Source organism: Esox lucius, chromosome 17, assembly GCF_011004845.1.
Source record: "Esox lucius isolate fEsoLuc1 chromosome 17, fEsoLuc1.pri, whole genome shotgun sequence".
NCBI classification, from domain to species: Eukaryota; Metazoa; Chordata; class Actinopteri; order Esociformes; family Esocidae; genus Esox; species Esox lucius.
The window spans coordinates 17,362,622-17,375,866 of NC_047585.1; the positions used below are offsets into that span (position 1 = coordinate 17,362,622).

The 13,245-nt window shown below is 38.6% G+C and overlaps 1 protein-coding gene across 1 annotated transcript; it reads left to right on the top strand.

The window, feature by feature from the left end:
- The first annotated feature begins 6,754 nt into the window (after positions 1-6,754).
- Positions 6,755-10,557, top strand: bhlhe40 (basic helix-loop-helix family, member e40). Its single transcript, XM_010882044.4, has 5 exons — positions 6,755-7,176; positions 7,298-7,361; positions 7,504-7,611; positions 8,082-8,205; positions 8,367-10,557. The coding sequence occupies exons 1-5, from the start codon at positions 7,100-7,102 to the stop codon at positions 9,224-9,226; spliced, it is 1,233 nt and encodes a 410-aa protein (XP_010880346.1). The 5' UTR covers positions 6,755-7,099; the 3' UTR covers positions 9,227-10,557.
- Positions 10,558-13,245: the final 2,688 nt, after the last annotated feature.

Consider the following 13,245-nt stretch of genomic DNA (forward strand, 5'->3'; position numbering starts at 1 on the left):
GAATTGTAAAATAATGTAGAATGATTTAATAAAATGTTATTCTCCTTTACATTCACCATTTGATATTGTGACTACACAGAGAGTAGGCTACTGGGCTACGATACAGATATATTACAATTTCATAGTTGAAAATTCACAGATGCAGTCAACATCTGCTTTTATTTGGTGTGGCTTTTATATGTTACAGTTACGAAATTCTGTATAAGGAAGTGAACTCTGTTTAACCTCCCTAGTTCTACTTTAATGGGTTTATTTGCATGTGTTTCTGTGGGTGGGACTACTTGGAAACATTAAAGAAAACTTGCAAGTCAGCTGTATGTAGCAGAGAGACCAGCATCTTTAGGTCTGCTCCCAGCAACAAATACTATAGTAGTAAAATTTTAAGAGGACCACTGCAGGTGTCTTAAAGAGGTATTAACTTCAGAGCCATCATTCCTAATACATTTATAATCGGTTACTGCCAGTCTCAATTGTTAAAGGCAAGATGTAGTCCAATCTTGCACTTTATTTGTGAAACTGAGCTTACAAAGTCAGTGGTAAAATATTTTCCCCAAAAATCTTTCACCTTTCCTGTGTTGCCCTTTTTTTACCCTATTGGCATGCAACTTACCCCAGCTGAGATCAAGCAACTCATCACAGGTTCTCATTTTCAGTAAGGATTTTTTGGGGCATGTGCAGTTGCAAGTCAAACAAGTACTTTGGTTGACATAGAAAATGCAATTTCATCTTATTTTTGAGAAATCTGCTAATATACCTATACCACATCTGTAGGTAGGCAATAGTTGCTTTTATCAAAAGTGAAAGTGTTGTAGATTCATATCTGGGTAACACTGTTGTTATTCAGAGAAAAGAACATGACATGTGAAATGAAAGATGAATTGAGTAGTGCGTGTCAGTAGACCGAAAAAAAGAAACCTTTACAGAATAGCCAACCGCAAAGGCACGGAAGGAGCGTGTAATTGTCTGGAATTAAAATGGTGCATCCGGCTTAATTGGGGGACTTTCCTGCAGGATTCCCCGCATAGCCAGGAGTTACTGTACACTGACGTGTTACCTCAGAGGTAATGCATTTAATCTATACAGGCAATACGGCAGGACTATGGCTGTGAGTAAATATATAGTATATTTATATATTTATATAAAGTTTCAAGTGAAAGACTACACACCCCTTTTACAGAATTCACATTTTGCTCTCTGCAGCCTAGGCTTCATGCCTCCTTATGTTGTTTATCCTCAACATGGATGTTGCAAATGCAAACATTAACCTACTTTGAGGTAAGAGACCTTTATCATATTTAGCTAAGTAGCTATGTTTTTAAAGGGAAATAACAAATATCTAAGCTTTGTCTGCTTGAAGTAATTGCTCTACTGTTTCTCAACCCATGCAACTCTCTCACTCGAGGAGAGCTGAGTGGAGCTAGCTCTAGTGCAGTGTCTGGGGGGTTACATTGCTCCCTCCCCATTAATGTGGTTTGATTGAACTTGATTGTGGTACATACCATATACATTTTTTGTCAACCAGGATGGTCATTTTAATGAAATGGCTGCAATTCGGAATACCTATTATCTAAATGAATGGTCATAAGCTACTCATAAGAACACCATGGGGTAGATTTAGGGCTCACGCTCCTGTTTCCGAGGAAATTGAAATTAATACTGTTGGATATAGTTCTTCCAATCATTTGAACAAGTACACATTTCTCTGTGGTAAACGGTTAAATCAAAACCTTTGAAAACATAAATATATGTAAATGACTTGCAAACTTTTTTCCAGTATTACGACATTCCAATTGTTTGACTTAATGGTTCACAATAAGATTTTTTAACCTATTCAACATTTGGAAGAACGATGTTATGGGATAATTTCCTTTCCTGAACTATTGTGGGGTAGAAAGTGTGAGACCTATTTAGGTAATTTCAACCATATAGTCCAGCTATGATTTATTTTATTTGCTTTGGGAGAGCGACACCAAATTTCACAACCAGCTAGGACATCAATCAATCAATCAAATGTACTTCATATAGCCCTTTTAACTTAAGCAGTTTTTGCAAAGTGCTTTTACAAATACTCAGCCTGAAACCCCAAAAGAGCAAGCAACAACTGAGTTGTTGCACTGTACCTAGGAAAAACTCCCTATTAGAAAGTCTTAAACAGGTCTGAAGTGCCATCACAGATTCAGCCCATTACCCCACTGGGGGCGGTCAACCTTCTCCATAGTGCCATATTGGGCACCACTCATATTGCCATATCACCAAAAATGTATCAATCAAATGAATTTTATGAAGTCCTTTTTACATCAGTATTTGTCACAAAGTGCTTTTATACAAGCCTGAAATCCCAAAGAGCAAGCTACAGCAAATTGGTACATACAGTTTGAAACTGTTACAATTTACAGTAAATCCACCTTTCTGAATGGGATGTATGGAACATGATAATAAGGTCACCTTTATTTATTGTGAAAACACATGCTGTATGCAATTCTAATGCAGAGATATCACAATATTTAGAAAATCAAAAGAAGCATGAAGAAATATGAACCTTATAATTGAGGGATTAAAAATCTGCATTTTGCCCAATTATTGTAATATTCATCAAAAATATAGCCAGTATAATCCATTTGATAGTATTTTCCATAGTACTTTGATAAAAACACTGAACCAGTCAAATGTTTGGACACCTACTCATTCAAGAGTCTTTTTTGATTTATATTATTTTCCACATTGGAGAATAACAGTGAAGACATCAAAACTATGAAATAACACATATGGAATCACATAGTAACCAAAAAAGTGTTAAACAAATCAACATATATTTATATTTTAGATTATTTAAAGTAACCACCCTTTTAGATTATTCTAAGTAACCACCCTGCTTTGATGACAGCTTTGCACACCCTTGGAATTCCCTCAACCAGCTTCATGAAGTAGTCACCTGGAATGTTTTTCCAATGGTCTTGAAGGAGTTCCCACCTATGCTGAGCACTTTTTGTATGCTTTTCCTTCACTGTACACTCATCCTGAACCATCTCCACTGGGTTGAGGTCAGGTGATTGTGGAGGCCAGGTCATCTGATGCAGCACCATCACTCTCCTTCTTGTTCAAATAACCCTAGAAACAGCCGAGGAGTGTATTTTGGGTCATTGTCCTGTTGAAAAACAAATGATCCCACTAAGCTCAAACCAGATGGGATGGCGTATCGCTGTAGAGTGCTGTGGTAGCCATGCTGGTTGAGTGTGCCTTGAATTCTAAATCAATCACAGACAGTGTCACCAGCAAAGCACCCCCACAAAGACCAAAGGACACATTTCATGAAAAATATTTATTCTTACTGGTGTCCTTCAATAGTGGTTTCTTTGCAGAAATTGGACAATGAAAGCCTGATTCATACAGTCTGAGGTGCAGTTAATTTTTCATTAGAGTTACCAGAGGCTGGTAACTGTAATGAGCTTATCCTCTGCAGGAGAGGTAACTCTGGGTCTTCCTTTCCTGTGGTGATCCTCATGAGGGTCAGTTTCACCATAGCATTGTATGGTGTTTATGACTTGCATTTGAAAAACTTTCAAAGTTCTTGAAATGTTCCATATTGACTTACATTCAGGTCATGATGAACTATTGTTTCTCTTTAGCTATTTGAGCTTTTACTTGTTCTCCCCACTGTACATACTACTTACATAAAAACAGACTGAGTGTATGACGAAACCAAAAGTAGTGTGATAAATGGCAAAAGAAAATGTCTGCGCAAACAGATAGAGATACGAGCATGGGCACTGTAATTCCTGGTTCTCTTGCATTATAGTGGACTGTAGTTAGCCTATTTCTTTGTGATTGATGTACACAAAATATACTATGATGTCATAGTGAAAATACAATTATTATTCATTTTATTTACAAATAATACAAAAATTATAACTCAAATTCTGTCGTTGAAATATTCACCTTCTTTTATGCATAGTTTTGATCTGTACCCAAAGATGGCCACAAACACATTAAAAAGTATCTTGCTACAAATAAAAAATACTTGCTCATCAAATGTAAAAAAATATAAAATACTGGTGTAACAAAATTTATTTAATTAAAAGACAAGTCATTTAAAAATACAGAAATATACATAAAATGTATCTGTAACAATATTTCAGGCATTTAGCAGATGTCTTTTTCAAGAACAATTGACAATAGGTGCAAGCGTAGAGTAAGATAATTACCTAGATCTCTAACTTTACAAGCAATCATGAGAAGTGCAGAAGACACTTTTAGTATAAGAAAAAGAGGAGTGCGTTCCCCTCCTTAAACAACTTTATAAAACAACAAATTCTCCTTCATGTACCCCCTTACACTACAATCCTTCCATTACAGTTAATTCGTTTTTTTAGCACATCTAACTTCAACAGTTCAGCAGTTAGTCACCTTCTGTGAGGGTGGTAAACCATGCCTGCAAAGGAAAAGAGACGCTCAACTGGTGCAGAGGATGGCAAAGTGGTGTTGAATCTCACAGAGCAGCTTGATTAGTGGATATGAATCCAGAGAAGACAGGTATTTCCTGGGGTCCTCCAGGAAGTGAAGGGTCTCCAACTCTGCTTTGCTTTGACTTGGTAACCTCTCTCTACCCACCTGGCTGTCCTTTCCTGATGTTGGGATTGGAGACAGTGGACATAGACAGTAAAACAAGGTTGTCATTTATTTACATTCAATACATGAATTTTCCATTTAATGCAAAAAAGAAAAATTAAGATTAATTAGATTACCAGTACAGTAATGCCCACAGCATTCAAAAAGCACAACTCATACAAGTAGACACTAAAGAATCATTGATATGTAAGCATTAGCCAAGATGTAGTTAAACTCCATTTCAACTTTAATTATTAATAATTCAAATTGTAAAACATTTTGAAAAGACACAAAACTGACCCTCCAGACACAGAAAACTCGGTAATAAAAACATCATCATTATCCTCAAGAGGATGGCACAAGCTATTTCGCTGTAGCTACTACTATAAAAATGCTGACATTCAGCTGTTAAAAGATGAATTTTGTCCTTTGGAACCAAAGTAGCTAGCCTGATTTATTGCTAACAACGTCTTCCATATTAGACCTTGTTTTGTTTTTTTTCTTGTAAAGAAGGGCAGTGAATTGTAGATTGGCAACAATAGCAAATCATGCCTTAAGCATCATGAAATTAATGATGATGCTGTGATGTATTGTGCTAACCAGCTAAATCAAAAAATGCAGTTGTCTTTTCAAACTGAGCTGCAGGAATAGAAGATAACTGTAGTGGAAATTAGCTTTATTTGCTTTCATGGTGTGGAGAATGGACTGACATGACAGGAATGGCATGTGTAGAAATGCAGGAAATGAGCATTAGGGCCGATCACGCTGCATAGACATGAAATCTTTGATCGACCAAATGTTAACGTTCTGATATAAAAAATGGGGGCATCTAATCAATTGGGGCATTTTTAAAACCTCATTAAAAATATTAATCAGCAGGTTAAATGTGTTGCTCATTATCAAATAAGTTATTTGACAGGACCAGGTGTCCAAATGTGTCCAGAAAAAAACCCAATGGACCTGTGTCATCTAAAAATAAATTGTGGGAAGGGTTGCAAAACAAGTAGAAGTTATTTGTTAATAACAAATATTATGATGATTTATTACTAACAAGATTTTAGACAGCAAAATCTGTAAACTGTGCAAGAGGTGTTTTTCACTACACAATATAATGCTACAGCAAATTTTGAATAGGCTAATAAATCCTACATGATGTGGGCCAGACCCTTGCACAACCTACAGTAGGTTTATAAAAGCATAGTCTATTTATAACTAACGGCCATGAAAATTCCAGTTGTCGTTGCTGGGTAGCTACATATGCGTGTGGCCACTAGGCAGACAAGAGCGCTCATCTCTGTAGTGTATGACGTCAGTAGCAGGGGTCTGGTCTCGGTTCGCGCGGCCAGGAGGAGCTCAACGTGACAGCTCCGTGCAGCGAACAACAAACCGATCAACAGACTCACCCCCCCCCCCCGGCAGGTGCACGTGCACACGCAAACGGGTAGTGTGTGGACGCCCTGTATATTCCGACATGCACATGCGAGTATACATGGGAGCGTGCAGAAAATTAACCATTAGGCATTTCTTCCCATGTGGCATACATTTATTTGGCTATTTTTATATAACAGCCTGAAGACATTACTGACGTTAGTTTGATAGAAAATGTGATTATATATGATTGTATTAGTGAATAGTTCTAAAAGGTTTATATATACTTTATAGAAATTAAAAAAATTACGTTTACACATGTTCATGAAAAAACACAAAATAACGAATTTCACAACAGTTTAAAAACATTCACCTTTCTTTCACACAAAAGGGAAATACATTATTCATCTACGTAATCTACTAAATTCTGACACTTCACTGTAATAACTATATTTGTAATGATTCTGCCTTCTGAAACATTGAAGTATAGTGAAAGTACAGTAGGCGGAACTGGATGTACAGTTAGAACAAACGATTGGGCTTAGTGTGTACATGTAAGGCATTCTGCCCTACTTTCTATCTAGTAAACATGGTCGACTTGCACGTTCTGCCTAGAGTTGTTTTAGTTGTCTCAGCGTAGCTGGAGCATGGTGGTACACGGGACACAGTCCGCTGGAATAAGAGGGAGGGCCATTCTCGTGCAGATCCTACTTAACTAGAAATGGGATGGGTTGAAAGCGCCGTCTAACACGTGAGGCTCATGTGACGGAGGTAGGTCAGCTCTCCAACCGAGAGACGTGTCTGTAGTCACAGGGTTTATTTAACACGTAGACCAAACCACTCCTCTATCACACATTATCCGGGAGTAGAGCCTCTGAACTATAGCTGTACTTGGATCTCAGAGTGGCAACATCACATTGTCAGTCTATGCAAAGCAATATCCTGATGAAAGATTATTATTTTATAGGAAAGGAGTTTGCTGTTTAATACAATTACATAACGGAAATATTAAGATTAAGAACACGTTTTAAGATAGCAATATTTGGTGAACATTGAAACAACTGAAGAAGACTTTTTAAGGTTGCGTTTTTTGAAGACCAATATTTGGATTTCATAAAGACGCAAAATGGAGAGTATTATAAGTGCGCAACCTCCTCCTTGTATGGCAAAACATCAGTCGCTGGAGATGGCAGACATGCAAGGGTAAGTCCCCAGACAGTTTGTAATTAATCCATATTACAAAAAATACTTTATATTGTTGTTATTATTATAATCAAACTAGCATAACTTCTTATTCAAATATTCTGTCCTCTTCGCCCTGTAGAATGGAATTCCCAATGTATGTGTACAAACCACGAAGGGGATTGAAGCGCGGGGAAGACAGCAAGGTATTCTACAGTTTAATATATATTTGTATAATATAATTGTTCATTTAGTTTTTAAAATGTTCATCTTTGGTTTTAGTTTATATTTCCTATTACATGTGTCATGCACGTCATTCACTAACAAATGTATTTACTTTTTCCTTAGGAGACATACAAGTTACCTCACCGATTGATTGAGAAGAAAAGGCGCGACAGAATCAATGAATGCATTGCCCAACTGAAGGATTTATTGCCAGAACATCTCAAACTTACAGTGAGTTCATATGCTTGTGTACTGACTGTGTAACCGTAATACAAAAGGTCTTAAGCACCACCTTTGTTCATTGATTTGGAATCAATACCTTGATTAATCTGAGTTTCGATTAAAAATGTTTCCTGTTGAGACAAAGAAAATCTACTATTCCGTTTTTTAAGTAGAAATTATTATTAAAACTGTTGATGTTATTATTCAGCTTATTCAGCAACTATTTGTTATCATATTGAACAATTTGGTGTGTAACTAATTAATGGCCTACACATATTGCCACAAACCCTTTCAAAATGGTCTATAAACAATACATTGACCAACTGTGCCTTAAGGTTAGATTTGTTGAATTGTGTATACATTTTGGAGCATGTAGATAGCCAGCCCTTCTAAAACTGTGATGGTTGGTCTTCTGTTCAGCTGCTGAAAGTGTTACATAAGAAAGATCAACATGCTTATCGAAGGTCTTCCTGTTTTAGACACTGGGCCATTTGGAGAAGGCTGTGGTGTTGGAACTTACCCTGAAGCATGTGAAATCACTGAGCACACTTCTGGAACAGCAGCAGCAGAAAATCATTGCATTGCAGAATGGCTTGCAAATTGGTAAGACTGATACCATGGAATACACTGATTCTGTTCATTATGAGCTGTACCTCACCACTCACCTTTTCTGCTCCGACAGTCTTACCATTCCAGCTTAAGTAAAACTGTTTCAGAACCAGGATCAAATATGAACCTAATATCTGATGCTTTGTTTCTTACAGGTGACCAGAGCAGTATTAGCTCAGAGACCAGTGAGGAGATGTTCCGCTCTGGCTTCCACGTTTGTGCTAAGGAGGTCCTCCAGTACCTGGCTAACCAAGACAGCAGCAGAGACCACCTGACTCCCTCCCACATGATCAGCCACCTCCACAAAGTGGCATCCGAGGTGTTCCAGGATCCACCCAGCCCGCCCAGGCCAGTTGAGTCGATCCACAAACCTGCCGAGGTCACGGAGGAGCCCGCTGGTCGTCTGCCTAAGAGCAATGAGAGCCATGCCAAGAACTTTGTGTCGGTCATTCAGAGGACATACCCCCAGGGACACGGAGAGCAGAGTGGCAGTGACACGGACACGGACAGCGGATACGGTGGGGAGCCCGAGAAACACGACACCAAAGCCCAATGCGCGGGCTACTACGGCAAGGAGGCAGAGCTCAAGCTGGCTGCGGCTGAGAGAATGGTGGGAGGCGGCATCAAGCAGGAGGGTGAAGAGCCACGGGCCAAGAGGTTAAGGGCCAACTCCTCTGAGGACGAGTCTTCCTCTGGACAGGTGGTCAGCGGCCACGGCAGCTACGTGGGCTTCTCTCAACACCAGTCCCCGGTTTGTGTACCGTTCTACCTCATCCCCCAGATGTCTGCCGCATGGCCCATGCTGGAGAAGTGCTGGTACCCAGGGGGCATGCCCCTTTTGTATCCAGGCATGAGCGCCTCCGCAGCCAGCCTGTCTCCAGAGAAACAACCCCAAAACCTGGTGATGCCTCCCAGGGCAGGTTCTCCGGCACCCCATAGGACCTCCATGGACTCATCAGCCCTACTCCAGGCTTTAAAGCAAGCCCCCCCAATGAACTTAGAATCCAACGACTGATAGACTCATGTTCTGGCACCCGGCTCTATGAACGTTTGGTGCTGAACGGAATCGCCTGCTGGAAGGCATCCGGGGAAGGGAGAACCAGGACGAGAGCACCCGTGCGTTTCCTTCAGCGTCAGTAGCTGTTTGGCTCCTCTGCACACGTCCTCCCTTTGAGAGCAAACAACAACTCTCACAACACAAACCCCAGCGGCCACCGCCCTCCTGTCCATCACCCGTTCACTGAGAGGGACGTGGAGCCAGTCAGCACTGAGGCTCAGTCCCTCCGGAGGCTCACATATGACCGGATGGAATGTTCTAAGACACTGTGAGGAGGTGGACAACACAAGGACATGACCAAACTGGACATGACACAGGGACTTACTGGGGGGGATTGCTTCTCTGTACGTTGAATGTCAGAGTTACACCCGGAATGTGATGCGTAGACAGTACAGCACTCTGTCATTCGGACCTGCCCTTTGCACACACTGGTCTGTAATGAATGTAAGAATTGAACAAAAACGCCTATAGATGCCGCATGAGTTTCTTCTTGTTGTAGACATGTGACTGGAGGACCCAGGCTACATTTTCCGCATCTGTAGTTGCTGAAACTGCAACAGACCGTCCTTTAGACTAGAACGCTACCAAAAATATCTCTGGTTTATGTTGACCAGGTTTGTCACAAATCCATTACTCTTTCACCCACCAAGTGTACTGTAACTTGCAGCTAAATGAACTCCGCTGATTTGCATTCATTAAACAAATCACAATGGTGTCACCGGACCTGATGTGTGTCACCCATGTAAATGTCAGATGTGCATATTAGTTTTGAGTTTGAAACTCGCTACCATTTGTGCAAGTAGTTGTGCAACTTGTGTGAAATGCAGTCATGTCTTGTAATTATTCAGTTTTTACTACTCTTACATCTCTATTTTTGATACATGACCTATAGAGTGTATTTGCTTTGTGACTAGAGGGAGGACGTTTTAGAAGACCATTTTGCTGTATGCCAAGAGAATGTGTACATTGTGCTAGACCTTGTTTGTGTCATGCTCATTAATCACTTCTGGTCTGTTCAGTTTCTGGCCAGATCTTATTTTATGCTGTTGCCTTTAATTATTAAATGCAGCCAGAAATGATGGCAAATGTCTAAATGTATTTGTATTAATTATTGAGTCAAAGAGAGGAAAGTGAATGTAATGTTAACAGAACATCTTAGTTTTGTATAGGATGAGGTACTTGTGGTTTTTATTTTCGGAAGTAACAGAAATTTGCTTGTTGTACATATTTTGTCTGTGAAGTATTGTTGACATACCTTTTAAAATATATTAATAAAGTTGTTTTTTTCCTGTGGAAATAAGTGTATTTATCGGAGTCTTCATAGAACACTTTAACATGTTACAAACTAACATGGCAAAACATCATAACACACACTAAAATAAAAGATAACACTCACAAAAACCACATGGCAGCGCTGTGGTAAAAAATTTAATTGCAATTATTGTTACAACTACAATTGCTCGGAGATAAACAATAATATAAGCATTACTGTACAAATGTTTAGCATTATCTCAAAATTATGCTGTGGCTGTTCCATGGCTTCCTGTTTAACTGAAGAATAAAATTATATGACATGCATTCTTAAACATCATCATACATTCTCATTGAAGAAAAAAAAAAACCAAAGAGCTCAAACACACATAGTTGTTGTTGACCTTCAGAAATCAGGCAATGGGTAGAAACAGAACACATTAAATATATTACTTACTATTATTAAAAACAAGAATGAGACATTTACAGTCTCTGGAACACTGGTAAACTTGGTAATGGACACATTTGTATCCTTACCTATAGTGAAGAAGAATAGCTTGTGATGCAAAGACAATTGGAAGGACCACACAAAATAATACAGTCCCTAAATTGAAGACGTTTAGATTTAATTTGAGGTTATTTTCACTCACCGGAACTACTAAGAAAGTCCACCCCCATTTATAATGAAAAAAGTATTTGGAGAATTAGAATTACATTATTCTTATTATTCTTTTTATGCAGCTGTGTTTGTTTGCATTGTTTGTGCACAATAGAACAATCAATTTGTGGTCTAGATTCTAGGGTTTTGCATGTGCATTTGGAGTCTGGTGTCAGTGTCTAACAACATGCAGGGCAAACAAGGGTCAGCTGAAGTTAAGCTGGCCATTATAAGTTAGATAAATGAGAATAAATTGATCAGAGACATAGCCAAAATTATAGGCATCCCAAAAACTACTTTTTGGTACATTAAGAAGAATGGCAACTGGCAAACAACCTGGTAGGCCATGAAGACCATTATAGTGTGTGTGACCAAATAATACTACCATAGGTGAAGAAAAAATACTGAAAACAGATCACTCTAGGAGGTAGGCATAAATGTGTCAAAGACTGCTATATGCAGAAGAACACAAAAGCAGAACTTCAGAGGGTACACCTAAAGAACAACTGGTAAGAGTAAATAAGAATGAAAGCACTGCTTACTGTTAACAACAAAGTACCTAATAGAGCCTGTTATAGAACAGTCTTATGGACAGATGAGACAAATATTGACCTGTTTCCAGTGTGATGGAAACAGGAAGTGTGGAGAAACCACCTCTGTGAAACAATTTTTCAACTCATACTTTTTCTGAGCTAAAAAGTGTAAAGTTTGTGACTCGTTAAGTCAATCAACCAATGTGAATTCAACTGAGCATTCTTTTCACATGCTGAACATAAGACTGAAGGCAAAATGGCTCAGAAACAAATGGTAACTGAATATGAGTACATTGCAGGTCTGACAGAGTATTACAGAGGATACCAAACATCTGGTGATCTCTTCAGGTCGCAGATGCAAACGATATGCAACTAAGGACTAAACATGACAACTCTATTGTATGTAGTGGTAATCTGTCCAAATACTTTTTGTACTCTACAATTGGTTCTTTCACAGTACTGGATCGCCATCTTGTGGTGAAAATAAGACTTACACATAACATTGTTAGTGGCTTAGGTAATTTTTCTGCATTGATTTCTTTGGCTACTTTATAAGTGTTGGTGAATTACAATGAACAATTTTGGTGTTTGTGTATTTTATATACACTTCAGATTACTTTACAGATATTTACAGTCTATAATATCATGCAAAGTGAAACATATATAGGGGAAATTCTGAAAAACACAATGGTTATTGATTGATTAATACCTTTTTAGTGTTTAGTGTTTTCCATCACTCTGACCAATGTGCAACAGGTGTCATTGTTTTGATGCTTTTATGCAAATCTTGTCAGATTCATTTCATCTGAGAAGTCATTGTTTTAATCAATATGTTCTGAGTTTTGAGAAGTGTGTTTATATCTTGTAGTACACATTCAAGTAGTGCATCAGCAGTTGTGAAAAAAGGAACGGGGTCAATCTGAAGTTTACTACAAACGTTTTCAAACCTAGAAACGAATTTTATTTAACCATTGATTCTTGACAAATAAAGCTTATGAATGTCCCATTAGCTTAAACGTATGTAATAAGTAAGCAGACGAAAAACATTAGCAGGACCATTGCAGACAAGATTGGCCACTTGATATTGACATTTGATAAACCATCACACCTGGACAGCTGATCTCAACTGCAGCTGTTAAGATTACGTATTTATTTGTATTCACAACCAACACGTTTCAAGATGACGTCGCCCTCTGGTGGTATGATTTTAGGAACACATCAGTGTGGAAATTATCTGGCTATGTATTTGAACATCAGTTTATAACTGAATGCATTTCAGTTCCTAGTTAAAAATGCAAATGTTATAGCCTACTCTAGGTATCATTTTGTGACTAAACTGATTCAAAGCGAGTGTGGATGATTTTAAATACGTTTTCGCTGTAAAAAGGGGAGGACATGAGCACATCTGACCACCGCTCACAACTGACCAAGCGATCACTAATCGGTTTCCGGGTCAAGGACGAAAAAGAACGGAGAGAGAATCAATGTTGCCAGATGGGATAGTTTCCCGCAAGTATTGGGCTTTTTTTAATGAC

Bases quoted from the DNA above. Each gene is read 5' to 3' on its own strand.
- bhlhe40 (XM_010882044.4), top strand. From the start codon at position 7,100: ATGGAGAGTATTATAAGTGCGCAACCTCCTCCTTGTATGGCAAAACAT. The intron at 7,612-8,081 runs GTGAGTTCATAT...TTCCTGTTTTAG, and splicing joins CAGAACATCTCAAACTTACA to ACACTGGGCCATTTGGAGAA. The intron at 8,206-8,366 runs GTAAGACTGATA...TGTTTCTTACAG, and splicing joins GCAGAATGGCTTGCAAATTG to GTGACCAGAGCAGTATTAGC.